At 42.3% G+C, this 27,045-nt stretch overlaps 1 protein-coding gene across 1 annotated transcript in view; it reads right to left on the reverse strand.

The window, feature by feature from the left end:
- The window catches only part of plxdc2b (plexin domain containing 2b), a 475,098-nt gene that overhangs the window by 257,671 nt on the left and 190,382 nt on the right, over window positions 1-27,045 (reverse strand). Inside the window, exon 2 of the mRNA XM_041184992.1 lies at window positions 6,774-6,973. Coding sequence (XP_041040926.1) covers window positions 6,774-6,973 — 200 coding nt within the window. The remainder of the gene's footprint in view (window positions 1-6,773; window positions 6,974-27,045) is intronic.

The following is a 27,045-nucleotide window of genomic DNA, read 5'->3' on the forward strand; positions in this document are numbered from 1 at the left end:
TGTTTTTAATGACGGAGCATCCACAATCCTCTGAGGTAGAGAATTCCAAAGATTCACAACCCTTTGAGTGAAGAAATTTCTCCTCATCTCAGTCCCAAATGATCACCCCTTTATCCTGAGACTATGCCCCCATCTTTTAGATTCCTCGACCAGCGGAAACAAAGATGAGGGCCTTTGGAAGATAATGGAAAAATTCAGCTGGCCTGAGAAATTCTTTACAATGATTCATCAGTTCCATGATGGCATGCTCATGTCAGCCTTAGAAGTTACCTATGTACTCACCAGAACCCTACCAAACACTACAGATGAAGAACTTGATCATTTTAGCCACAAAGAACGAACAAGGATATTTCACCCCTGGGCAACAAAGTTGTGGAGGAATATGAAATAACTGTCAATCATTTTCCGTCCATTAAAATTAAGTGCAAAGACCACCAAGTGGGTGAGACTCGAGAACTTACTGATCCTTACACATATTGTGGGATAAGTTATACTGGGTGCCATCAATGTCCATTTAAAGAGCAATGCAGGACAGAAAGTATCATCAAGATGGTGGATATAAAAACAACAATCATATGTCACTAACCTGCTAAGATTCATAAGGCGTGATTCAGAAGGTGAAAGAATTCCATGTGGTGGATATTAATTAACTGCATTTTCAGAAAGGTATTTCACCAATGAGAATTAAATGAAGGTCAAGACTGCTGGAATTAGTGGTGATTAAGGTAGCTAGATTTGAAACTGATTTGGCAATAGGAAGGTGATTTTTTATTTGTTCTCACTAGCGGCCATATGCTGGTGAGGCCATAATTATTTCCCATTGATTCTTCTTGAACAGCAGTTATTCGCATAATTGAGTGGCTTGCTTGGTATGAAAACTCAACCACATAGCCTGGAATGGGATTACATGTAGACTAGAGCAGATGGTATGTTCCCTTCCCTCAAGGACATTAGTCTGGTGCTAGCCTACAATTAACCAGATTTATTAGGATTATAAACTGGAATAATACAGACACATTAATGAATAATCTTGGGTCATTTTATCTTGCCAAAATTGGGTCAGGTCATATTTCCGCTGAATCAGGTATTAGGTGCCTTACACACTGTTTAGGTCCCCTCATAGTGTTAACGGTTTAACTCTTAAGAGGTATCTTGCTGCTCAGACCCCTCTCTTTAAATTGATCTGCAACATTTATTCCATGGACTGTTGACAGGTGTCTTTCTAATGAGAAATGCGAATATTTAGAAAAAGTGTTCCACAATTTATGAGTATGTTTGAAAAGCTGAAGTTAGAAATACGTATTAAACGTCAAATCATGCTTTATTTATGACACAGTACAGTGAACGTATGGAGAATGTGTCTATTTTGATACACTCTGGCGATAGTTTGTCACTTTAGCCATGAATAGATTGAAGTCTCTGAAGAGCAGCAAAAAGGTGTGATGATGGATGAAAAACAAGAAAGCAATTTTTCAAGATAGGGGACCAGGTTTCTCCAGTTTATTGTGCAAAATCAGGAGCAGGTGAATAAATTCTTGTACTAAAGGCATCAACTCTGCCTTACAAACAATTCCACAGATTTTTTTAACAAACTATGAAATTGCCATCCCAGGTAATCAAATTTTTAATACAGCTCATTCTGCAATATATCCTGCAAATCACTGAATGTTGGCATCGCTGTGTACAATGACTGCTCACAGAATAATTCCTTTCACTACCATTTGGAAGTAATTGCCATTTGGGGCAATCTGCATTCTATGCATGAAAAATAAGAATCCTTCTGACCATATTTACTCATTCTAGGACAAAGTTCCTCTCCAGAGATGCATAATTCATTTTGTAACCACCACACTTGTCTGTACCCAGAGTGGCTTTAAATTTTGCATAAATCAGCCACCATAAGTACAAAACAAAACAGGGATCGATTAACCCCCAGTGAAAAAGTAATTAATCTTCATTTTACAGGAAAAAGAAACACCTCCAGACTTTGGAACATCCTTTGTCGAATATCCGTTGCATCTGAGAGTCTGTAATAACACTGAATTAGTTAGTGTTTAGTAAATGCTAATTATAAAAGACATTGATCTGCAGAGAAACACATATATGGTGGAAAAGAAGACAAGATAATGAAAACTGTACATTCAAGTCATTCGGCTGAAGATTAATCTCACTTCAAAGCTGTTGTAAAGTAACAGAACCAAAAACAGAAATGAGCATTTGATGGAATGCCAAGCCTTTCTGCTCTTATTATTTTAATTATTTCTTTTTAAAATTGCTTGTTAGAGTTTTCCATATTACTGATTAAAAACAAATTAGATTTTCCATAATTCTCCCAAACTTATACAAAAACCCCTCGTGACTTCTCTGGAAGATGTGGCTGTAAAGAGTGGACTTCCTCATATTAAACAGATACGTCAATTGAGTCAATCAGAAATATCAATGGACAGCAAGGAAAGCTTACAGCTCATTTTTTTTATTAACAAACAGCCATTTTTACTTTGCAGGGATGTTTAATTATTTATCAACTTTCATGTTGTAATGTAATTAGTTATCAATAGAGATTTACAATTTTCAGAAGAATTGTAATGCCAGTACTATCTACCATTTGCTGTGACATCTCATAAAGACAGGATTTTCTGCTGCTGTTTGCAGCAGGTATCGTAGTGGGTGGAAGCGGAAAATATAAGGAGATCGCAAAAATCCGTCTCGCGTCGTCGTGAAACCAGTTTGCAATTGTTCGCTCCGACTGTCCATGGTGGGCCATGTTTCCCACCACCACATGTCAGGAAGCTAATTTCAATAAATTAGAATCTCATTATAAGTCCTGCTCATCGGGATCATCCCCCCTCCCACCCCCACCAATCCTGGACGGTGAGCTCACATCGACATGATCGCACTCTGACATGTTTCACAATGTGCACCTGGAGACCTGCACTTCGCTCGGGACTTCAAGTTTTGTTTGCCTAACTTGCTTTGGGCAGCACTCACAGTCATCAGTGCCAGGCTTTACGGGCAGCACTACATCACTTCTAGGGGAGCTCACGGGCAAGACTAGCGGTAAGGCTTTTCAACAGCTGCAGGGCTAGGGCTTGCTTGGGGAAAGGAGAGAAGTGGCCTCAGGCAAGAGAGGAGGCTGCAGGGCCAACGCTGTACCGGGGAAAGGGGGAATCCCAAGGTGTAAGTAACGGCATGTGTTGATCTGTGCAAGTGGCTTCATGATGGAGAGGGCTGAGAAGACAGTCTCCAGAGGAGATGAGGCCAGATAGAGATGTGAGGGTATGTGTGAGAGTGTGAGTGGTGACATCCCTTGAGCTGGCAGTGCGTGAGATGCCAGTGAAAGTGTGATAGCCTTGTGAGTGTGTGAGTTTAGAGTAATGAGATGGTTGACTTACCGCGGCAGCACGGATGAGATCATTCATCCGTTTTATGTACTGGATGGCTGACCTCTTGTGTGCAGCATTGGCACTAACCACCTGTGCCAACGCCTCCCAAGCCGGAGTGGTGAGACTGATGGGCCTCCGGTGGGCAGAGAGCGGGTAGAGGACATCGCGATGGCCAGGCGTCCAGAAGGCGTCGCTGTACTCTTCTTGACTTTTGGGGCAACGTCTTCACTGGAGCAGTCCTGGGCTACTAGCATTGAGAAGTGTGCGCACGGCTGTGGTTTAAATATGGGGCCCAGCATGAGGAAGCAGTGAAGTAATGGCGTGGCAGGGAAAATCCGCCTGCCATTGAGACGGTGTGTTTCCTGTAACGAAAACAGAAAATGCTAGAAAAACTCAGCAGGTCTAAAGGTATCTGTTGGGCGAAAATAAAACAGAGTTAACGTTTCGAGTCCTTAGGACTCTCAAGAGTCATAAGGACTCGAAACGTTAACTAACTTTTTCTCTCCACAGATGCTGTTAGACCTGCTGAGTTTTTCCAAAATTTTCTGTTTTTGTTTCAGGTTTCCAGCACCTGCGGTATTTTATTTTTATCAGCGTGCTCCCTGTGGCTGCATAATTAATGAGGCGGGATTGGGACGAAATGGCGCAAAAAACCCACCATTGTGGCCGGAGGGTAAAATGTCTTTTTTCACGCCCACCACCACACAGGGAAAATTCCAGCCATAGGAACTGATTCCTTAAACCAAAACATACTGAGGATAACAGTCACCAGCAGATAACTAAATTGAAAATTAGAGTCATAGGAATTTACAGCATCAAATGAATCATTCAGGCCGCTGTGCCTCTGCTGACTCTCTGAAAGAGCAATCGTGCTTAGTCCCACAGCCCCTGCTTTCTTCCCTTCTGTAGGCCTGTAATTTCCTCAATCTCAAGTAAATTAGGAGGAGAAAAAATATATAAAAATAAAGGATTGGTGACAGAAGCAAGGAGGATCAGAAGAAAACTGTGCATTAAGGAGAGGACAAGCAGCCAGGAATCACATTCTAGTGATCCCTGCTGGAAGTGTGCATGTGTGGGTGTTGGATGAGGGTAGGACGTGACTGTATTGCTTTTGATGATCAAATAGCCTGCCGACACTCACTATAGTCATAATAGCTACATGGGCAAGGTCCAAGAGGCTGGCCAGCACCAAGAGAACTGAATCCTAGCAAGTAGTTAATACCTTCAGGAGAAGAGGGGAAGGGGAGAAAATAACAAAGGCAAAAATGGGATTGAAGTTTATCAACATAAAGCAAAACTGTTTAGATATTCATGGAATGCAATGGCTACACACTTTTATAACTACTGAAATACAATCTGTGAAACACAATACAATGGATCACAAGTCATTAATGTTGATTCATTCCAAACTATGTATTTGACCACTTTTAGGAGTCAGAGGAAAAATTTGAAAGTTTAATTTTTGACTATTCACATCTTTAAACAGATTAAATATATTAGGAAAAGTCCATAGCCTAGAAATTCAGGCACTCAAAAATGCCAGGCCTACACACAGCCTAAGGGGCAGTTCTTAAAGGGGACACCTGTTAGACTACAACCCACAGGAGAAATTTTAAACATACTTAGCCAAATGTAGAGCTGTGGGGAGCAGGAGTGCCTCTCCTGACCTCACAATCAAAGAATGCGGACCAATGACCAATGCTACTTCCCCTGCCCTTCATTCCCCATCAGACTGCAGATCCAAATGATGGATCTGTTGGATTTAACAGGCTCACTGGATCAGACAATCTGTTCTCATTTGTTATTTTCTTACATTCTTTTGTGCTGTTTACTGACTGTGTGTTATGCCTGTTAATGCCTGAAATCTGATTAGATCAAATCCACATTCCAGGAGCTACGGCCATAAAATCAGCAACTAATACATGTGTGGAGACCTCACATTAGAAAAGATTCAAGAAGATTCCAGTACATCAGCTATTTCTGGTAACAGAAATTCTATAGAAATTCCAGCATTAATCTTAGTATTGTAATACTCCTAGGTTACTTAATTTGTTTATACAATTGAAACATACAAAAATAATTAGACTCCATAAAAATCCTAAAGTCAAAGCTGTAACCTGTGAACCATAATTTTATGTTCAGTTTGTGAACTATAAAAATTTTTAATTAAAAGGTTACATTAACAACGGAGGGATCCACCAGCAGAAACAGAGGGACTCGTAGGAAGCTAACCCCTGCCCTTTACAACAATCCCCCCTTCTGCCCACCTTTGGCGGGGCTCCCTGACTGACCATGACAATCCTGCCCATTCACTTTTGTCTCAAGGCTTCAGCGACAATCTGCATTATTGGGCCTCCTGCAGTACCAGCAGCAGCCACCAATGATGGTTGCGCTGTCAGTACTGGCGAGCTGCTAGTCTTTGGTTGGCCAGCAGCTCTCGAAGCCGGGACATCCGCTTTGTGCCAGAGAGTCCAGTGGGAAATCGCTATGGGGCAGCCAGGAACCCTGACAGCAGCCAGCAGGCTGCCCAATTGGGATTTAACCCCAAAGGCACCACTGCAATGGGGTTACCACCGGCCCTCCAGCTGCTGGACGGGCCCACTGCAATGACCATTAAATTCTGCACTATGTGACTATTTCATGATGCAGAATCTAGCTCTTTACTTCCTTGAAATATAACCATGTAATGGAGGACGAATTGAGGAAGGTCCTCGAGCTGCTTTGTTCTGGTGCACCATCACTGGAATCAGGCTCACTTCTACCCTTAGGTATGTGAGAGTTTTCATCAATAATGTTGATTCTAACAGCTTTCACTAATAACTTCTTTTAAAAAAATCAAAGGTGTGTTTGAAATGCAAATGGCGGAGGGGTGGTTGCATAAGATTTTTAAAAATTTGTTCATGAGATGTGGGCATCACTGGCTAGGTCAGCATTTAATGCCCATCCCTAATTGCCCTTGTTCAGAGGGCATTTTAAAAGTCACCAACATTGCTGTGGGTCTGGAGTCGCATGTAGGCCAGGCTAGGTAGGATGGCGGATTTCCTTCCCTAAAGGACATTAGTGAACCAGATGGGTTTTTACCACAATTAGCAATGGTTTCATGGTCATCATCAGACTTTTAATTCATAATTTTTATTGAATTCAAATCGCCATCTGCCAAGGTGGAATTCAAACCCTGGGTCTCTGGATTACTAGTCCAGTGACAATACCGCTATGCCACTGCCTGCTCCTCTTCCTCATTCTTCTAATGTTTAATGGTCTCTAATGACTCAAAAGCATTCCATATATATGTGTGTTATAAATGCAATCCTAAAAAAAATAACATTGCAAAGATTTGCTATTTCGAGATGCTCTCAAAAACACAGTACTTCTATAATATAACAAATTTACCTCAATTTTTGTATCATTGCTAGTGTCCTCAGCAGGTTGAATATCAAAGATTTTAGTAGGATCTGCAAAGTCTTGCTCTGGACTAGCTCTGTTTGTATCCACTGATTTGGGAGGTTGCTCTCGCTTCCATCGGTGATTGTAGGTTTTGACATTTACCAAGAAATCTGATGACAACCTCTGGCTAAATGAGTAGAACACTCCTAGAATAAAGAGAGATAAACGAAAGTCAGGTAACATGGTATATTGCATTATCCAAGTGAGCAGGAAAATAAATTGCAAATGTTTAACACTGGAGGACAGGTCACTGAGCATGAATGCATCAATATCTGGCCAAAGCAAAGCAGTCGAACACAAGATTTGGGACCTTGCCAACCAATGTATCTGTTATGTAGAAGGTCAGAAATTGTAAGAGAAAATGAGGTTCAGTTGAGATAAAAGAATAGGAGATTTAATACCTTCTTAAGTAGGTGTAAGTATTTTTTAAAAAATCAATGACTATGCTTGTGGAAGAGTTTAAAAAAGACTTGCATTTATAAGTCACCTTTCATGACTACAGGACACCCCAAAGTTATTTACATCAATGAATTACATTTTGAAGTGAAGTTATTGTGGTAATGTGAGAGTCATGACAACCAATTTGCACACAGCAAGCTCCCAAATGTTGAAATGTGTTAATGACCATATAACCTGTTTTTCTGATGTTCATTGAGGAATAAATATTGGCCAGGACACCAGAGGCAGGATTATACCCCTGTCGGGAGCGAAGTTGCAGGGCGGGCGCGCACAGGTGCGCTTCCGATTGGCGCCCCCGATTGGGAGCATGGCGCCATTTTATGTGGGCGGGCCAATTAAGGCCCGCCCAGCATGATGTCTACACAGAAACATTGTGCGCTCCCTGTGCAAGGTGGGGGGGAAATCCCAAAATCGAAAGTGCGCTCTTTCGTGCATGCGCACTCATCTCCCTGAGGCCAAGTGCAGCCTCAGGGAAATCGGCTCTAAATGTAAAAAAGCTAAAAATAAAATAATCACATTTCCCTAACATATCCCCTCATGTGACACTCCCACATGAGTTGGGACATGTCCATAATCATTACAAAAACTTTATTAAAATGTTTAAATCCTACATGAAACCTCATCCCACCCGTGCATGAGGTTTCATGCTTTTCTAATTCCCGCTGGGGCTCCTGGTCTGTCTGCCAACCTTAAGGTTAGACGGGCAGGTCCACTAATTGGTTTAATTACTCTGTCAATGGCCTCAAATGGCCATTGACAGGTCGGCAGGCACACAGCTGATTTTGCTGCACCCCCGCATTCCTGAAAATTTAAATGGGGTGTGGTGACATCACCGCACGTCATTTTACATGTCGGTCCCCACTCGTCGATAGGAAAATCCTGCCCCAGAGATAACTTCCCTGCTCTTCTTTGAAATAATGCCATGGGACCTCATACATCCACTTGAGAGAGTAGACCAGGCCCCAATTTAATGTCTCATCTGAAATACACCACCTCTGCCATGCAACAACCTATCATAACCTATCATTATTACACCAAGTGACAATCTTGATTTTTGTGCTTTTGTATTAGGGTGGCACTTGAACCTAAACACTCTGACTCAGAGGCAAGAGTGCTACCAACTGAGCCACTGTCTATACTCAATGAAACACTGAAATAAAAATATTATGTTAGGAGTTACTGTTTTGATGTTAGCAGACCAACATTTAATTCATTGTTTGACATTGATCAGCCCGTTACCGTAACAGGAATATTGATGCTAAACAGGGATCCATTAAAATTCTGGACAGAAGAATACCAGGGGTCAGGGGATAGCACTCTCGCCTCTGAATCACAAAGTTCCAAATTCAGGACCTGCTTCAGAGCTTGGCACAGACATCAAGGCTGACACTCCAGTGCAGTTTGGAGACAGCATTGTCAGATGTGCTGTCTTTCTGGTTCGAGCGGATGTAAAGGGTCCCATGGCACTATTTCAAAGAGCAGGGGAGTAGCCCTAAGATAAAAGCAAAATACTGCGGGTGCCAGAAATCTGAAATAAGAACAACAAATGCTGGATTTTCTTTTTTTGTAGGGCAGTTACCCTGGTGTCTGAGCCAATATTTATCTCTCAACTGACATCACAGAAACAGGTTATCTGGTCATTATCATATTGCAGTTTATGGAAGTTTCCTGTGCGCAAATTGGCTGCCATATTTCCTACATTATAACAGTGATGGCTCTTCAAAAGTACCTCATTGGCTATAAAATGCTTTGAGACTTCCAGTGATTGTGAGAAGTGATATATGAATGCAATTTTTCTATTTTCTTTCCAAATGCATTAAACTTTCCTCCTCAGATTGCTAACTGTAATTTACAGCCCATAGCTGCTACCAATAAAGTTCATTTTGAAATGCTTGCCTGTTTTATAATTGCAATATAAGTTAGTACTTTAAAAAATAAAAATATATTGTAAAATATATTTTGTAAGATAATGTCCATGGAATGACTATTCTTCAGATATCAAACAGTAACCCCAAATTAATTTTTTAATATATTTTTCTTTTCCCACCTATTTCCTTTTTTCTTAAATTTATTTCCATCCATTGTTTTATCTCCACCTTTTAGCCTATTTCGATCCCTTCCCCCCACCCCACCCCACGAGGGCTATCTGGCTTGTCCTGCTTTCAACCCTTAATGTCACAATTAGCACATTCCTTAGCTAATATCATCACCGTCAACACCCCTTTGTCCTTTTGTCTATGACATCTTTATCAATCTCTTCTTTGCCTCCACCTATCACTGGCCCTCTATCCAGCTCTACCTGTCCCACCCCCCTCAACCAGCTTATATTTCAATATTTCCTTAGTTCTGATGAAGAGTCATACAGACTCGAAATATTAACTGTGTTCCTCTCTGCAGATGCGGTCAAACCTGCTGAGTTTTTCCAGCTATTTTTGTTTTTGTTTCAGATTTCCGGCATCCGCAGTATTTTGATTTACCCCAATTTAATTTTTATGTATAAAGTAGAATGCAGCCATTTCAGCTGCAATAACTCCATCATAGGGATTGTTACGATTACTAAAATGGTTAGTTGCACAATTATTCACATTAACAAAATAAATCACCATTTTATGTGGTACATTTCTAAATGATGTACTATTTTCATATACGTAATTAAGCACAGATAATGCTATGCAGTGCTAATTGTGTCAGTGTGACAAATTGCACATTTTATATATGTTCAAATGGCTGGAGTTATTACATCTGCCTTCCTTTTATATTTACAACACTGGCATCTACCTGGCTATGTGGAACATTGCTCAGGTATATCCTGTACACAAAAGCAGGACAAATCCAACCTTGCCACTTACCGCCCCATCAGCCTACTCTCCTTTGTCAGTAAAGTAATGGAAGGGGTCATCAACAGTGCTATCAAGCAGCACTTGCTTAGCAATAACTTGCTCACTGACACCCAGCTTGGGTTCCGCCAGGGACACTCAGCCCCTAACCTCATTACAGCATTAGTTCAAACATGGAAAAAGAGCTGAACTCTCCATGTGAGGTGAGAGTGACTACCCTTGACATCAAGGCCACATTTCTTACGGTCTTATGGTCTTATGATAGTGTCCTAGGCCCAAACATCTTTAACTGCTTCATCAATGAGCTTCCTTCCATCATAAAGTCAGAAGCGGGGATGTTCGCTACTGATTGCAAAAATTTCAGCAACATTCACGACTCCTCAGATACTGAAGCAGTCCATGTCCAAATGCAATATCCAGGCTTGGGCTGACAAGTGGCAAGTAACATTTGTACCACACATGTGTCAGGCAATGACCATCTCCAACAAGTGAGAATCTAACCATCACCATTCAATGGCATTACCATCACTGAATCTCCCACTACCAACATTCTGGGTGTTACCACTGACCAGAAATTGAACTGGACTAGCATATAAATACTGTGGCTACAAGAGCAGGTCGGAGGCGAGGAATCCTGTGACGAGTAACTCACCTCCTGACTCTCCAAAGCCTGTTCACCATCGACAAAGCACAAGTCAAGAGTGTGATGGAATACTCCGCACTTGCCTGGATGACAGCAGCTCCCACAACACTCAAGAAGCTTGACACCATCCAGGACAAAGCAGTCCACTTGATTGGCACCCCATCCACAAACATTCACTCCCTCCATCACCAACTCACAGTAGCAGCAGTGTGTACCAGCTACAAGATGCACTGCTGGAATTCACCAAGGTTCCTTAGACAGCACCTTCCAAACCCATGACCACTGCCATCTAGGAGGACAAGGGCAGCCGATAGATGGGAACACCACCACCTGGAAGTTCCCCTCCAAGCCACTCACCATCCTGACTTGGAAATATATCACCATTTCTTCACTGTCACTGAGTCAAAAACCTGGAACTCCCTTCCTAACAGTACTGCGGGGATACCTACACCACAAAGACTGCAGCAGTTCAAGAAAGCAGCTCACCACCGCCTTCTCAAAGGCAACTAGGGATGGGCAATAAATGCTGGCCCAGCCAGCGAAGCCCACATCCCGAGAATAAATAAAAAAAACAAGAGAAAGTTAATTTAAGTGATGGAATTCTTGAAAGGACCGTACCGTTTTTCAAATTTTGAACAAGAAAAACCTGAATTTAAACATGGTATATAAGTATTATCTTCATACTGTTGCAAGCATAATTGGTAAAGATTTGGATTTTTTTGGGGTTTTATCGCTTTTGGTGCTCACTATAAAAATCATCTCTCTTAATCTGGTGGAACAGCCTGCTTATTTGACCATAGCTAAATAACGCAGATGATAGAGATCTGAAATAAAAACAGACAGTGCTGGAAGAACACAGCAGGTCTGGCATCATCTGTGGGGAGAGAAACAGAGTTAACGTTTCGAGTCCGTATGACTCTCCTTTCCGAAGAAGAGTCACACTGATTCGAAACGTTAACTCTGTTTGTCTCTCCAAGATGCTGCCAGACTTGCTGAGTTTTTCCAACACTTTCTGTGACTACTTATTTGATCCCTGTGGGAATGTCCTGCTGAAGTCAGTTCCTCCCTATTAACCTATGAGGGAATTATAATTTGTGCTCAAAACATTGTACTTATACAACTAATCATGAAGAAAACATCAGAAGAGCTGCAAGACAGGATACTATTTAAAGTTGAATTGAAGGGAGTTAGAACAGTTAGCCCAGTGGAGGATATTGTGTGGCTTTTGAATGACATTGAGGATCTGAATTGAATCCTCATAATATTCTTCTGTATTTGTCAGAAAATATAAACCTGTTAGGCCTAATTTTCTGCCATTTATGGGGCCCATCTCAATATTGGCTGTAGTGCCGGGCCTTTTGCACTTCCACACAGAATCCTTGCAAAAAGCTTGGCACTAATAAAATTCCTACAGCACTGTGTGTGCTGCTACAAGGATGGGATTTTTCCTAGTTATTTGATTGCAAACATATATTTTGTAAAGGATCCCGTCCATGTGGAAGCAAAGCTTGAAAAAATGTTTTGAGGAAAACCTTGGACAGAATTTTTAGGTTGGCATGAGGGTGCGCGCCCGACCTGATCAGATGTGAAATCGCGTGGGATGAAGTCAGGCGAGTGTCCCAATGTTATGCCGCGCATGCGCAATATTTTGGTCGGCATGCACGCGCATATGTCAGAAGTGTGCCCGCCAACAATTAAGAAGCCTATTAAGGTCATTAAAGTTGTAATTGACTCCGATTTTTCGTGCTCTGTTCAACCTTACAGTTGATGAACGGACCAATTGGCCAGGCGGACTTTGCATTTTTCATGAAACCTCATCCAAGGGCGGGATGAAGTTTCTGTTGTTAAATTTAAAACAATCTACGGGCAGCATTTTTATGATTTATATGTTCAGGTAACCGATTGTGATGCTAGGACACTTTTTCCTGATTTTACAAACTTTATTTAATTGTTTTCAAGTCTTCAGCTCCCCTGAGGCAGCTCTCTGCCTTCAGGGGGCTTTCATTCACTGCTTGCCCACACGTCAGCACGCACCCTCCTCCTGCCCCCACCCTGGCAGTGCCTGGCATTTCAGCATACGCTTTACACTGGCTGGCCATTAATTGGCCAGCCAGCATGAAATCACGGTTGGGGGCTGTTCCCCATCCGATCCCAGACCTGCTGATTGCGCTCGCCGAGCTAAAAATTCTGCCCCTTGTGATTTGCTTCCAGTCTTCCCAGCTAAAGGATGGCTGAAGTGATTGAAACAGTGGTTTCATTAGGTCTTTGGGGTCAATGTCTGCTGACGCTTCATCCTGAGCCATTTCCAGTTTTTTGGTCAGTGGTGGTTTTTCATTGCCTTCCACTCTCAGGAACAGGGTGAGGAGGCAGGTCCCAAGCTTATCTCAGCCAGAACGGGAATCAAACCCATGTTGTTGGCATTATTTAGAACCGCATGCTAGCCATCCAGCCAACTGAGCTAACTGGCCCCTATGTTGTCATTAGTACGAATGCTAAATTCTAATCTTGCCAGCTACTGTATCGGCTAGATAACGGCTCCTCCGCATGTGAGCATAAGTCAGGCAGATTTACTGGACCCTTTGTGGCCAACAGTTTCACAATGGCATAAAATAGTGAAAATATTGTCCAAGAGGTGTACGTTTAGGTAAATACAAAAGGACATCATTGGGGTCTCTTCAATCTATTTCCCATCAAAAGCTACATAGCAGCATATACTGATGATTATTCTTTTATTCCCATTCATGAAGATTCTTCATGCTGAGCCACAGGTACAATCGATCTCCTTACTTTCATATAATGACATCTGCCAAGCCCCAGAAAATTCTCTCTCACACCATGTGCCAACACTCACTGCCAGAACTAGATCACAATGCTGCCAGAATTATCTAATAAACATAATATATATTTTTGACACTATGATGGGGAAATATCACAATAATACAATTTATGTCTTGGCATGAAGAGCTCGACTGTTGATAAATAAATAATATATATATTTTAGAAAACGGGTTTTGAACAAAAAAATAAACTTTACTATACAAGTTCAAAAAGATAAAGCAATTTACAATACCTATCTTATGCTCTAACATTCAGGGTTAATATGAGGTACATATGAATTAACAGGCAAATTATGGTCAAACACACCACACTACACAATAAATCACAGATGGGACCAAAACAGGTTCCACAGGTTTCTCAGCAACCCACCCAGATGTCAGTAACACTGAGTCTCACTGAAATTCTGGCTCTTTCATGAGGCATTCCAATCTTCACTTTCGAAGATCCCGACTTGGAATTCTCTCCAAAGATTGCTCCAACTCGGATGATTTCAACAATGGCCCACCTCGTAGTGTTTCAATCTTGTCTCCAGAGATTCAGTTCTCCCGGTTCCCAACTATACACAAGCATCAACTCACAAGCGTAGCATCAGCTCTTTAGCAGCACAGAGCCATCAACCTTCGGCTGCCTTCTTGGATCTTTGGAGCTTCTCCTGAGTCCTCTTCACTACCCGCAGCCCTTTCTCTAATTGCAGCCACATTCTTTGCTCCTCTCTTTTTCCTTTCCTGCCCCTTGCCTTTGTTCCTTTCCAGGGATTTCCTTTTGGGGCCTCTCCCTGTCCCCTCTCCCCTTTTTGGGATCTGTTCCTGTCTCCTACCTAGGGCATTAACTGGCTATCGCACACCACACCCAGTCACCTGACATGGATTTTCATGCCTTTTTTTATATGCACAAGTGAACTGGGCCCCAAAGAGTGTAAAAATGCTGATCTGCGCATGCCCGGTCTGCGCGTGCGCGTAAGTTCCAAGGTCCATCGAGAGTTGAAGTTCCTGACCTCTGAGCTCAACATCAAGGTAAGTTTGAATTTTATAACAATATATATATTATAGATATTAATATATTTGTATCTATAATATATATTATTGAAACCATTATGACTACTCCTGTTAGATGTATAGAAAGACTTCTGTTTATTCCATTAATACACAGACATCTGGTTCACATGATGAGGCTACATGCATTATCTGAAATTGGTTTCACTATGCAGGAAATGCTATCATAAATTGAACAATATTTAAACAACAGGCACCCAAGAATATAAATAGATGTAAAATGCCCTGAACGGCAATTTTTTACTCACATATTAGACATGAGGCACTGATTGCATAAGTCCTGATGGTAAAATGGCATGGCAGCGGGAAGATGTCAGGCACACACCCCCCAATGCCTTTCCGTGCCATTTTTCCAGGTTTCCCTCCTCTCAGTCCATCGCCAAGGGATTGCTGAAATTCCAGCCAACATTTCAAGTCTGTGAGCTTTCACCAGAACTGGGAAAAGTTGGAAATATGCTAAGTTTTGGGCAAGTGAAAGAAGGGAGGGTGGGAAGACCTCTGACCCCATTTTGCTTTGTGTTTCTTTACTGGTTTAGTTTCTCCTCCCGTTTCTCTCTATTTCCTTTCCTTTGCTTTTGGACGGCAGCTATTCAGGATCCTGCCATTCACAGCTTTTGTTTCTTTACTTGTTCTATTACCATTCCCTTTAACCTTGTACCATGAACCCTTATCTTATTTAATCTCTCCTGCCCTCCATCCCATTACAGACCTTCCCTTTTGTTCGCCTTCCCATCGTCCCCCTTTCACTTGCTCAAAGCTGTTACCTTCTTAATTTTTCCCAGTTCTGATGAAATCTCACAGACCTGAAAACATTAATTCTGTTTCTCTTTCCACAGATGTTGCCAGAGCTGCTGAGTGAGTGTATGTGTCATTTTCTCTTTTTTCAGCTTCTCAGCCTCCACTGTATTTTGCTTTTGTATTAATGAAAAATACACTCCTCACTTTGCATGGACTTAGAATTACTAAGGAAACACAAAGAAGTCAGCCGCCAATTGCAGGCTTCTTGCAGTAAATGTCTATTATAAGTAAGTTATAAACAGGAATGTTCTTTGAAGGTCACACTACATATATGATCATCTACCAAGTTCTACATGCCTAATGGGAACAAATTTTAACAAAAGGTTAAAGAACAGCTGATAACAGGAAATCAGATATTAAATGCAGATACAACTAATGAAGTTGATTCAATCATTGAAAACTGTTTCAACTAGTCAATGACAACACACTTCTGGAGAGGGGGGTAGAGGTAGGATGATTTGATGCAAATTGTACAAGGCTCCATCTTACACCTTCTGAAATGTTGCTGCCAGAGGGCATCACTTTCTCACTAAAATGTATAATGCAGATTTCCACGCAAGCTTTCTACCCATTTATCATTTTCACAAGACACTTGCATTAAACATGCAGGAAATTATACCACCTGTTGCATCAGATATCAATATGCAATCAGCAGGATACTAAGATCGTTGCAATAGACTTCTGAAGTCTGGGGCTTCATCAAAAAACAAAATTCTTTAGGGAATCAGAGAGAGTCAGCAATGACTGCTTTGCACTTTCCGTATTGTCAAAGATCTTAGAATCAAATTTCCTGTTGTCTTAGACAAGATAGCTCATCCCAGAACAGCTTTGGTGTGCAATGTTTAGGTTTTAGTCATGATGATCCAGCAAGTCAGGAATTTAACGATCTCTGAAAAATTTAAAATTCAGCAGGCCGAGTGCAAAACTTCAGGATGAACGAATTGTCATTTGTTCTATTAAATCAAATGTTTAAAGCGTGTTTCTTTGAATATTAAAGATTATTATATTATAAGATTAAAGTGTCTTTTTACTTTTTTACAAAGGCAATAACTACTGCACTTTCTGTACTTGCAACTTAACCTCTTCTGTTGCTACATCAATGCTATGAAATGTTACCATAGAGAGTCATATTGTTCCAGGGCCTGTTGATTAAGAGTGCTCCACAGGGCTACTTGCAGAACTTTTCTTCCACAAGCTTATATCCCTGCCAAGTTCTTGCATTTGTCAGTTGTTTCTAAAACCTATGTCCAAGGGGACCTTACAAATTGGCTTTTCCTCGCCAAAGAGATGATTATTTTTGTAACATGTCCTGCTCTGACCTTTTCCCTATTGCACTTTCATATTGCCACAGCGAACACAATGAACAGCAGTCACAGTCAAAATTAAACCAAGATGCTCATGTGCTATGACAGTTTGGACAAATCAGCATGAAGTTTTTTTTTGTGACAATTATATTATTAAGAAGCTTAAAATTACCTGATAAATGGAAATAAAATGTAATATTCACAGGAAAAAATTAAAGATACAATCAACTTTTCCTATTATGTAACATTTTTATTTTCTATTATTGATTACCCACATAACAGCAGCCCAAACACACCCTCCAGTGTCTCATTTATAACTTTCGTTCAGTGCTCAATTGTTAGCTGGTATAAATGCACATTAGTGAGAACAAATCATTCTGTGGCACATTATTCTGTGTTGCTTTTACTTCAGGGTAAGAGCTTTCTTCTATAATTTTCAAACTTTAAATGTTACCTGACTTTCTGGTTATTGGAACGATGTGCACATTCTTATTCAGCTAATTACAGAAATGTTTACAGGAATAATCCTATATTGAATAAAATAGCATAATTTCCATCACTTAGAAATAGGTAACAAAAGTGTGAATGAAAATAACATACATCAGGTCTATCTCGACCATCTCGACCTTTGTGTGAGGAAACCATGAATGGAACTTAGTGGTCACAGTCATGGACCTATCCAATGGCTGGAGAGCCAGTGGCAATTCCAGTGCGGCCATTTCCAGCAACTACAACAGTATTAAATCCCAATCTGGCAGTCTGCTGCCTGTCGTCCGGGTTCCTTGGTCCTGCAAGGGGAATTTTCCACCTCCGAGAACAGCTGTCAATCAGAGTGTGGCAGCTCTCCAGTACCGGCAGCGTCACTAGGAGCGGTGGCCACTGCTGGTACTACAATAGGCCCTTGGTGAAGGATCATCATTGGAGCTGCAGAACACAGGTAAGTGGGGCAGAATCACTGGGGCCAGTCAGGCAGGCCCGGAGGTGGGAGTTGGTGAGCGGCGCTGTGGGATGAAGGGTGGTGTAAAGTACAGGGGCATGCCTTAAATGTGGGCTGCCTTACCGATGGCCTTTTATTGAGCCCTAGGCTGCAGGCATATCTGCCAGGATTCACCTGGCAGATTGCCCACTGGCATTGCACTTGCCCGCAGCTAATCAAACACCAGCAGCAACGAGATGGGGTCCTTAAGTGGCCACTGAAGGGCGTCATTTGGCTTCCTGGTGGGAAGGCTGTTCTCGAACCTTCCTACACTTGACTTAATTGAGGGAAATCAGGAAGGTACACAGAACCTTCCTGCCTCATTGCATGGGCCCTTGCCTCCCAACCTACTTGTGGGGAGGGGAGTGGGGGGAACTAAAACCCACTACATGTTTCACTATGCAAAGTATAGATGAATTGGGTTATCTCCTGGAATCAGAAATGCAACCAAAGAACATCAGGCTGAAGTATTGAGAGAAGCTACAATGGTATTCAATCCTTTTTTTGTCATAGCTGTTTTCCAGCTGGCAATGCTAGGAGATTTGACACGGTCAATTTGCTGTTCATCATTGTGTTACACAAATCACAGATGTCCTATTTCAAAATACTGATGAATAAATGAAGATGAGCACTGACATGGAGCAGCTGGAGAGCCTGGTGGTTTTTTTTTTGTTAAAGATGCAGCAATTATAACTATCTGTTTATCTAATCAAACTGTTCAATACCCCATCAGATTCATCAACACAAAGGGCTGCTGCTTCATCAACATCAAAAGAATAGTCAGGCTACAGGTAAAGGCCTTCAAACCTGCTTGCAATTCAGCTGGCTTTTTACCTCAGAATTTGATAGACCAAGATCATTCTGAACCAGAGTTAGCCTTTCAGACCTGGCTGTAGGTATCTATTTGCTTTCAGGACATTGCCTGTCACTTATCCAGAGTTAACTGCAAGCAAATGACTGGCTTCAGGCTACGTACCCATGTCAAAATCAAGTCCTCACATCAAACACTTCTCTGTTCAAGCAAGCAACATTGCATAGTCTCTGAATCCCTTGCTCTGGAGTCTGCCTCCAAGCATATTGAGCAAGTTGTTAGCTCACCACGGCATGTGGACCTCAACACCAACACTGGGAGTATTCCAATAAGATTCTTCTATTGACATGGCTGAAGTGTGTCTCTTCCTGACGCCACTGAGGTTGCGTGTGCAGAGCAGAGACTTGCTCCACAACAATGCCCAGCTGCATTGTGGAATTTGCAACTGCAGCAAGCCCAGTTTGCAGTATGTCAGCAATTAGATGCTGCCCCTGGTTGTCCTCATGATGTATCCTCAGTTTCATAGCTATCCCTGTGAGGATGGACATGACTTACACTACAGTATTCAACCAGACTCTTCTGATGTTTGTAACTTATTTGATTGGTTAGTAGTTAATGCCAAATATGGCAGCCTCCATTTTATCATGCTCACTGTCATTTCTTCCATTATTATTTTTCCACTCTTGCTTCTTCTTCTGGATATCTTTCTAATACCTCCTGTTACATGGCCCTTCATTGGTCATCTATGGGATGCATTCCCAAACTTGCTTCATTCTCTGGACATTTATGACTTATTATTGCACTCTACATTCCGTTGGCCTACTCCAATGCCTGAGATAGTACCTATGTTGAGTAGTGTGCCCATTTATGCCCTCAGCACTCCCGAGTTGTCTTCTCATTTACTCCAGGGCACTATACGCAGCAATGCTTGCTACACCTATGCTGTCAAGCAGAAAATTCCTTTATACTTCTTTCACTGTTTGATGTTTCTTTGAAATCTTCCCCTCGATTAAATTCTCTTAACACAAGGTCTGACCTGACAAGACCTGAATAAATGACTCACTTAAAAGCTGCTGAATGCTACATCAGTTCCTCATTGCTGACCTTAAAGGAAAATGTGCTGTTATCATCAATTCTCAATAATGTTCACTAATCTATTTCTAGAGGGCCAGGATCTTCAGATCAGCACGAAACATGGATAATAGCCCATTAATGCTCTCTGACAACATCACACAACTATTTACTTATGTCCATTTTTCCACTAAAATTTAGCAGGGACAGGGAGATATAGCTGATTGGAATTTCCATTGAGATCAGTTTGGGCCATTACCTTAAGTGGCAGCTCTCATCTGTCATCATGCATTTACCAGCATCACTCAGTTGTTAACATTCTACAATCTGAATTAGAATACTGCAGATTGAAACCCATTCCAGGAAGTGCTGTGGGTAATTTTGACTTAAAAGTCGGTAGAGATGTATAATGGGCAGCTGATCTATCATAACCTATTTAGTCAAAAGTATCGTTCAAATGAGACATCAAACTGGGGCCTTAATTAGATGAAAAAATCTCTCAGCAATATTTGAGAAAGAGTAAATCACTTTCCAGTGTCTCGACCAACATATTTACCAAAAGCAATCATGTGGTCATTCATCTCATTGCTATTTGTGGAATCCTGTTGAGCACAAACTAAAAGTCACATGAGCCTACATAACAACAATCAATGTACTTCAAAATAATTCATTCTTTTAGATATTTGAGTGATGCAAAAAGATGCTGAAGTCAACTGGCGATTACACATGGGGCAGAATTTTCTGCTCGTTGGGCAGGCGCGTGCCTGAACTGAAGGAGCATAAAATGACCCGTGACGATGCCGGTCAAGTGTCCTGACAGCATCGCACACCTCGTGCGCTATTTCAGTCGGCGGGCGCGCGCGATAGTCGGCACCGCTGACAATTAACAGGCCTATTAAGGCCATTAAAGTACAAATTGAATTAAATCTTTTGCTGCCCATCCAACCTTACGGGTGGCGGGCAGGCGAAAAGGCTAAGCGGCCTTTGGAATTTTTAGGAAACCTCGTCCATGGGTGGGATAAGGTTTCCAACAGCGATTAAATATTAAATAAAAATTTTAACATTTCATTCATAACATGCCCCTGACAGAGTCACATGAGGGGACATGTTTTTAACATTTTAAAATTCTTTATTTATCATTTTTTAAATCTTCAGCTTCCTGAGGCAGCTCTGTGCCTCAGGGAGCTTTCACTGTGCGCGTTCGCACGCATGCGCAAACTTGCGCGCTCGCCCTACTGCCACCCTGACCCACGCAGCGCTGCAGTTTCACACTGAGCAAGCTTTAATTGGTCCACCAGCGTGAAATCGCGGTCGGAGCCCGGTCGTGCGCAGCGGTCATTTTCGCAGCCTCCCCCCGCCGAACGAGGGCAAGCTCCTGGCCATGGAGTTTACTGAAATACTAAATGGCATCTATTCTATATACTATAAACAAAAATCGAGGCTGACACCCCAGTGCCGTAGTGAGGGAGTACTGCACTGTCAGAGAAGCTGTCTTTCAGATAAGACGTTGGCCGGGGTTTTATGTTTGCAAATTGGGACTTCTGCCATGCCGTGCATGCTTGACATCTGCGTGATGACGTCAGGTCGCAAACCCGACATTAACATGCCAGTTCCCCATAATATTTTAGGCAGGCAGGCGCTAAAATCTGCCATTTTGAAAAATCATTAATGGGCAATTGAGCTTGTTAAGAAACCAATTGATCAAAGTATTGCCCTGCTCATGCCACAAAGTGATTGGTGTGAGTAGACGGGCGAGAAGAGCAAGTCCGCATTTTCACCATCTGCATTGTAAAAGTGGGAAGGGGGTGGTACATCCTTTGGGGGTTGCCCTGTGCGCACTGGAGGAACCCTCCCAAGATGATACCACTCCTTTGTTCCTCTCTGCCTGGCCTCCAAAATCCGCCACCTCACCTCCCTCTCCCCCCTCCCTAGGGCGCCAGATTCCCCACCGAAAAAACCTGGACTTACCTGAGTCTGGGATCCATTGCTGTCTTCAAGGGGGGTGGGGACAGCATCCACTATTGAGTTCTGGCACTGTTAGTGCTGTTGGCCACTCTTGCAAGCATGACTTCCTCCTACTGTGGAGCAGAAGTCCCAATGGGGGGGTGGGGGGGGGAGGTGCAGGGGCAAGAAATACAGCCCCCCTTCAAAAGAAATTCAGCTCATTAACTCCAGGCCCCAATGGGGTCTGCTTGCTCAGATGGATCACCATGGTGATCTGCCTGCTCAGGTGGATGTAAAAGATCATGGCAGCATTCCAAAGAAGAGCATGGAAATTATCCTGGCCGTGCAGGCCAATATTTATCCCTCAATTGACATCACAAAAATATTATCTGGTCTTTATCACATTGCTGTTTGTGAATGTTAGAGTCTGCAAATTTAGTTGCTGCATTTCCCACATTGCAACAGCGACTATATTTCAAAATAGTCATTGGCTGTAAAGAACTCCAGTGGTCATGAAAAGCATTTTATAAAACATGGTACAGAAGTCATATCTTCACAAGGGTTTCAAAGAGACTTAAATATCGAGGACTGTGACTTTTATTATCAACATCCATTATATGCAGCTCTTCCAATTAGTTAGACTTTAAAATTAGCATCTTGCCAATTTGTTTAAAATGGTATTCATATCTTTCCTTCAAACATTGCTTGAACTATCAAATCCTCAGCTCAACTTTTCTCACAAAGCAGTATCTGGATCCAGATTGACACAGCTATGCTATACTGACTGAGAAACTGAAGTGAGGATGTGAAGCTGAAATAGTTACTTTGAAAAAGTATTAGGCTAAGAATTCCATAGATCCAGTATAATAATCACATTCCTTTAACAAAACATCCAATACTATGATTTGGAAATAACAACATATTCTGGCATTGGGAAGCAATGCTCCTGTGCTCCCAGCTGAGATTTTATACCCTGCAAACTCTTAATCTCAGACAAGCCATCAAGGAAACATCAAGGACACTAGCCCAGATTTTGTGCTCAGTGGTGAATGAGCAGCGCTTGCCATTTGCTATGTTGACAGCTGACTATGCTGAGTCTTTTCTCGGGCTTTTAAGCATCTGCTGCCATTGGTGCCAGATCCAGTGTGGCAGCTTCTATAGAGGATTGGTGGGTGCATGTGTATGTGGACAGGGCAAGCAACAGTGCGGTTTTACAATCAATCAGATTGAGGAAACCTCATTGAGAGTCTAAATCAGGAAGTATAAAGCAGGAATTAAAAATTAAACTTATTTATTTTTCATTCCTTTACAGAATTTGGGCGTCACTGGCTAAGCCAGCATTTGTTGCCCATTCGTAATTGCCCATAGTGCTGAGCTGCCATCTTGAACCGCTGCAGTCCATGTGATGTAGGTACACCCACAATGCTGTTAGGGTGGGAGGTCCAGGATTTTGACCCAGTGACAGTGAAGGAACAGCAACATAGTTCCAAGTCAGGATGGTGTGTGGCTAGGAGGAGAACTTGCAGTAAATGTTGTTCTCATGCATCTGCTGCCCTTGTCCTTTTAGGTGGTAGAGGCCACGGGATTGGAAGTTGCTGCTGAAGTAGCCTTGATAAGTTGCTACAATGCATCTTGTAAATGCTACACACTGCTGCCACTTTGCGCTGGTGGTGAAGACAGTGAATGATGAAGGTGGTAGGTGGGGTGCAAATCAAGAGGGCTGCTTTGTCCTGGATGGTGTTGAACTTCTTGAGTGCTGGAGCTGCACTCATCCAGGCAAGTGGAGAGTATTCCACTCCTGATTTGAGCCTTCTAGATGATGGACAGACTTTGGGGAGTCAGGAGGTGAGTTACTCGCTGAAGAATTCCGAGCCTCTGACCTTCTCTTGTAGCCATTGTATTTGTATGGCAGGTCCAGTTAAGTTTCTGGTCAATAGTAAGCCCCAGGATGTTGATAATGGGGGAATCAGAAATGGTAATGCCTTGGGGAGGTGGTTAGACTCTCTCTTGTTGGAGTTGGTCATTGCCTGGCACTCGTGTGGAGTGAACGTTACTGTACTGTAAATCATTTACAGAAGGCAAAATACAGATTGGGGAAAGACAATTGGGATTAAGAGAGATAGAGGGAGAGAGAGTGAGACAGAGAGAGAGAGAGAAAGAAAATAGAAACAGACAGAAAAAGTTTTAAAAAAACTATTGCTTTTAAATCTCCAACACTAACTAACTTCGGAAGGAATGAAACACCATGCTCGTAAAATTAAAGCTCCAGGACCAGAAGGGTTTGCTGGTAGTATTCATCACCATGCGAAAAATGCAACTATACCCCAATGCATCAGCCCTAACATTTCCTGCTGTGTTAAGTGGATAAGTATCAAAACTCCACACCCTTCCATGACTTTCAATGCCAGATTTATCAGCAAGGCACTGGTAACTTGCAGCTTCTGGAGCAGCAGGATAACTCAGACCGCAACTTCCAAATTTCTGTGCTTAAACTAACTGTCTCTTACTTTATGGGATTGTCACCTAATTAAGCCTACTGTCCCAGGATGCATTTGCTCGGGATGATACTTTTACTGTAATTGGGTCATTTAAATCATGTGCACACACAGTAACTGTTGCTCTCCTGCGCTTCAATAGCACTCCCACTGTCAGAAGTGGGGACGTTCGCTGATGATTGCAAAATGTTCAGCACCATTTGTGACTCCTTAGACACTGATGCAGTCCATGTCCAAATGCCGCAAGACCTGGACAACATCCAGGCTGGGCTGACAAGTGGCAAGTAATATTTGAGTCACACGCATGCCAGGCAATGACCATCTCCAACAAGAAAGAATCTAACCTTCATCCTTTGACATTCAATGGCATTACCATCGCTGAATCCCCCACTATCAACATCCTGGTAGTTACCATTGACCAGAAACTGAACTGGACTAGCCATATAAATACTGTGGCTACAAGAGCAGGTCAGAGGCTAGGAATCGTGCGACGTGTAACTCACCTCCTGACTCCCCAAAGCCTGTCCACCATCTACAAGGCACAGTTCAGGAGTCTGATGGAATACTCCCCACTTGCCTGGGTGAGTGCAGCTCCCACAACACTCAAGAAGCTTGACACCATCCAGGACAAAGCAGCCGATTTGAAGGGCACCCCTTCCACAAACATTCACTCCCTCCACCACCCACAATAGCGCAGTGTGTACCATCTACAAGATACATTGCAGGAATTCACCAAGGCTCCTCAGACAGCACGTTCCAAATCCACGACCGCTACCATCTAGAAGGACAAGGGCGGCGGACATATGGGAACACCACACCTGGAAGTTCCCCTCCAAGCCACTCACCACCCTGACTTGGAAACATATCAGCGTTCTTTCACTGTCGCTGGGTCAAAATCCTGGTACTCCCTCTCTAACAGCACTGTGGGTGTACCTACACTACAGGAACTGCAGCGGTTCAAGAAGGCAGCTCACCACCACCTTCTCAAGGGCAATGAGGGATGGGCAATAAATGCTGGCCCAGCCCGCAAAGCCCAAATTCTGTGAAAGAGTTAAAACAAAAAGTTCTGCAGTTCCCAAGAACTCCCCCCCACAACTGCTCTAATGGGCTTCCACGCCAGAGTGTTCCTTAATTGTCTCCACGAGAGTTGGTCACCCTGGCTTGAATGTACATGTGCATTCGCCTGAGCTTGCTGTCTGATTTACTTGAGTGATGTTGAGCACCATTAGTCTCAATGCAAAATGCAACCCAATGTATTTCCAATGCGCAGGAAAGAAAAAACAGAAAGTAGGCTAAGCTAAAGCAATAGTACAACTCTTTGTGCCTGATTCTACCATGGATTTGGCAGAAGTTCAGGGTCCACTTGTCAGCCTTTGTTTTAGTTGGCACAGTTATACACGACACACTGAAAGGAGAAAAACTATACAATTATTTTGTACATTCATATTAGAGGACAATATTACAGATGTCATTGTCCCTCAATGTAACACTAAAATACTACAAGCCTAGTTTTATACTGTTTATGGTTTCCTTATTAACACAGAAAGTAGACAAGTACTTTATGTACATAGACAAAACCTCCTTAAATCACTTAAGTAGGGTTCTGGCTTGCAAGGCCATTTCAGAGGGCAGTTAAGGGTGAACCACAATGCAGTGGGTTTGGAGTCACAGGCCAAGCAAGGATGGCATATTTCCTCCCCAAAAGGACATTAGTGAACCAAGCAATTGATAGTTTCATGGTTACTATTACTGAGACCAGCTTTATCTTCCAGATTGATTAGCTGAATTCAAGTTCCACCAGCTGCCTTAGTGGGGTTTGAACCCATGTCCCTCAGAGCATTAGCATGGGGGTAGGATTTTCCAACCCCACTCGCTGCCAGGGTCATCTGATCCAGAAAATCTTGGCCTGAGCCTCTGGATTATTAGTCCAGCGACATTACAACGACGCCACCATCTCCCCTCTAATGCTGACCTTTATTGCAAGGGGATTGGAGTACAGGAAGGAGGAAGTGTTGCTGCTGTTGTACAGGGCTTTGTTGTGACCACACCTGGAGTGTTGTGTGCAGTTTATGTCTCCATATTTAAGGAAAAATGTATTACATTGGGGGTGGTACAGTGAATGTTCATTAGATGGTCACTGTGATGAACAAGTTTTCCTATGATGAATGGCTAAGTAAATTGGCATAAATTCTCTAGAGTTTAGAAGAGTGAGAGGTGATCTCATTGAAACATACACAATTCTGAAATCACTTAACAAGGGTAGACAATGGCTGGAGATTCTAGAGCAAATGGGCACAGTTTCAGGATAAGGGACCAACCATTTCAGATTGAGATGAGGAGAAATTTCTCTCAAAGTGTTGTGAATCTTGGGAATTCTCTTCCTCAGAGGGTTGTGGATGCTCCATCGTTGATCATATTTAAGCCTGGGATAGATTAATTTCTGGTCCCTCAGGGAATTAAGCGATGTGGGGAGCAGGTGGGAAAGTGCAGTTGATGCTCAAGATCAGCCATGTTCACAATGAATGTTGGAGTAGGCTCAATGGGCCATATGGTCTCCTCATGTTCCCATCTCTTGTTTTCTTGTGATCTCTGTTGCAATTATCCTTATAATCTTTAATCCAATTCCTGATTTTACATACAACCAGCTCTTTTTATAAAAACTCATCAACAAAAAATTAACTTCTTTACAAGTACTTAATCCACTAGACCACTCTTTGAAATGGATCTCATTTTAATATTGTTTTGGGGTTTATACCTTTTCTGATCATGTTCTTTAATTTTAAATTGGAAGATTGTGGGTTTGTTTTTCCATTTAACAACTTTCAAATGAAACATTAAAATGAGGCCCCATCTGTTTATCCAGATGTTAATAAAACATCCTACAGCACTATTTGAAGAAAGATAGAGAGTTCCTACTGCAGTTCTGGCCAAATGTTTTTCGTTAATCAACTACCAAAACTTATAAATGGCTCATTCATCCTAATGCTGTT

Source organism: Carcharodon carcharias, chromosome 3 (assembly GCF_017639515.1).
Source record: "Carcharodon carcharias isolate sCarCar2 chromosome 3, sCarCar2.pri, whole genome shotgun sequence".
NCBI lineage: Eukaryota > Metazoa > Chordata > Chondrichthyes > Lamniformes > Lamnidae > Carcharodon > Carcharodon carcharias.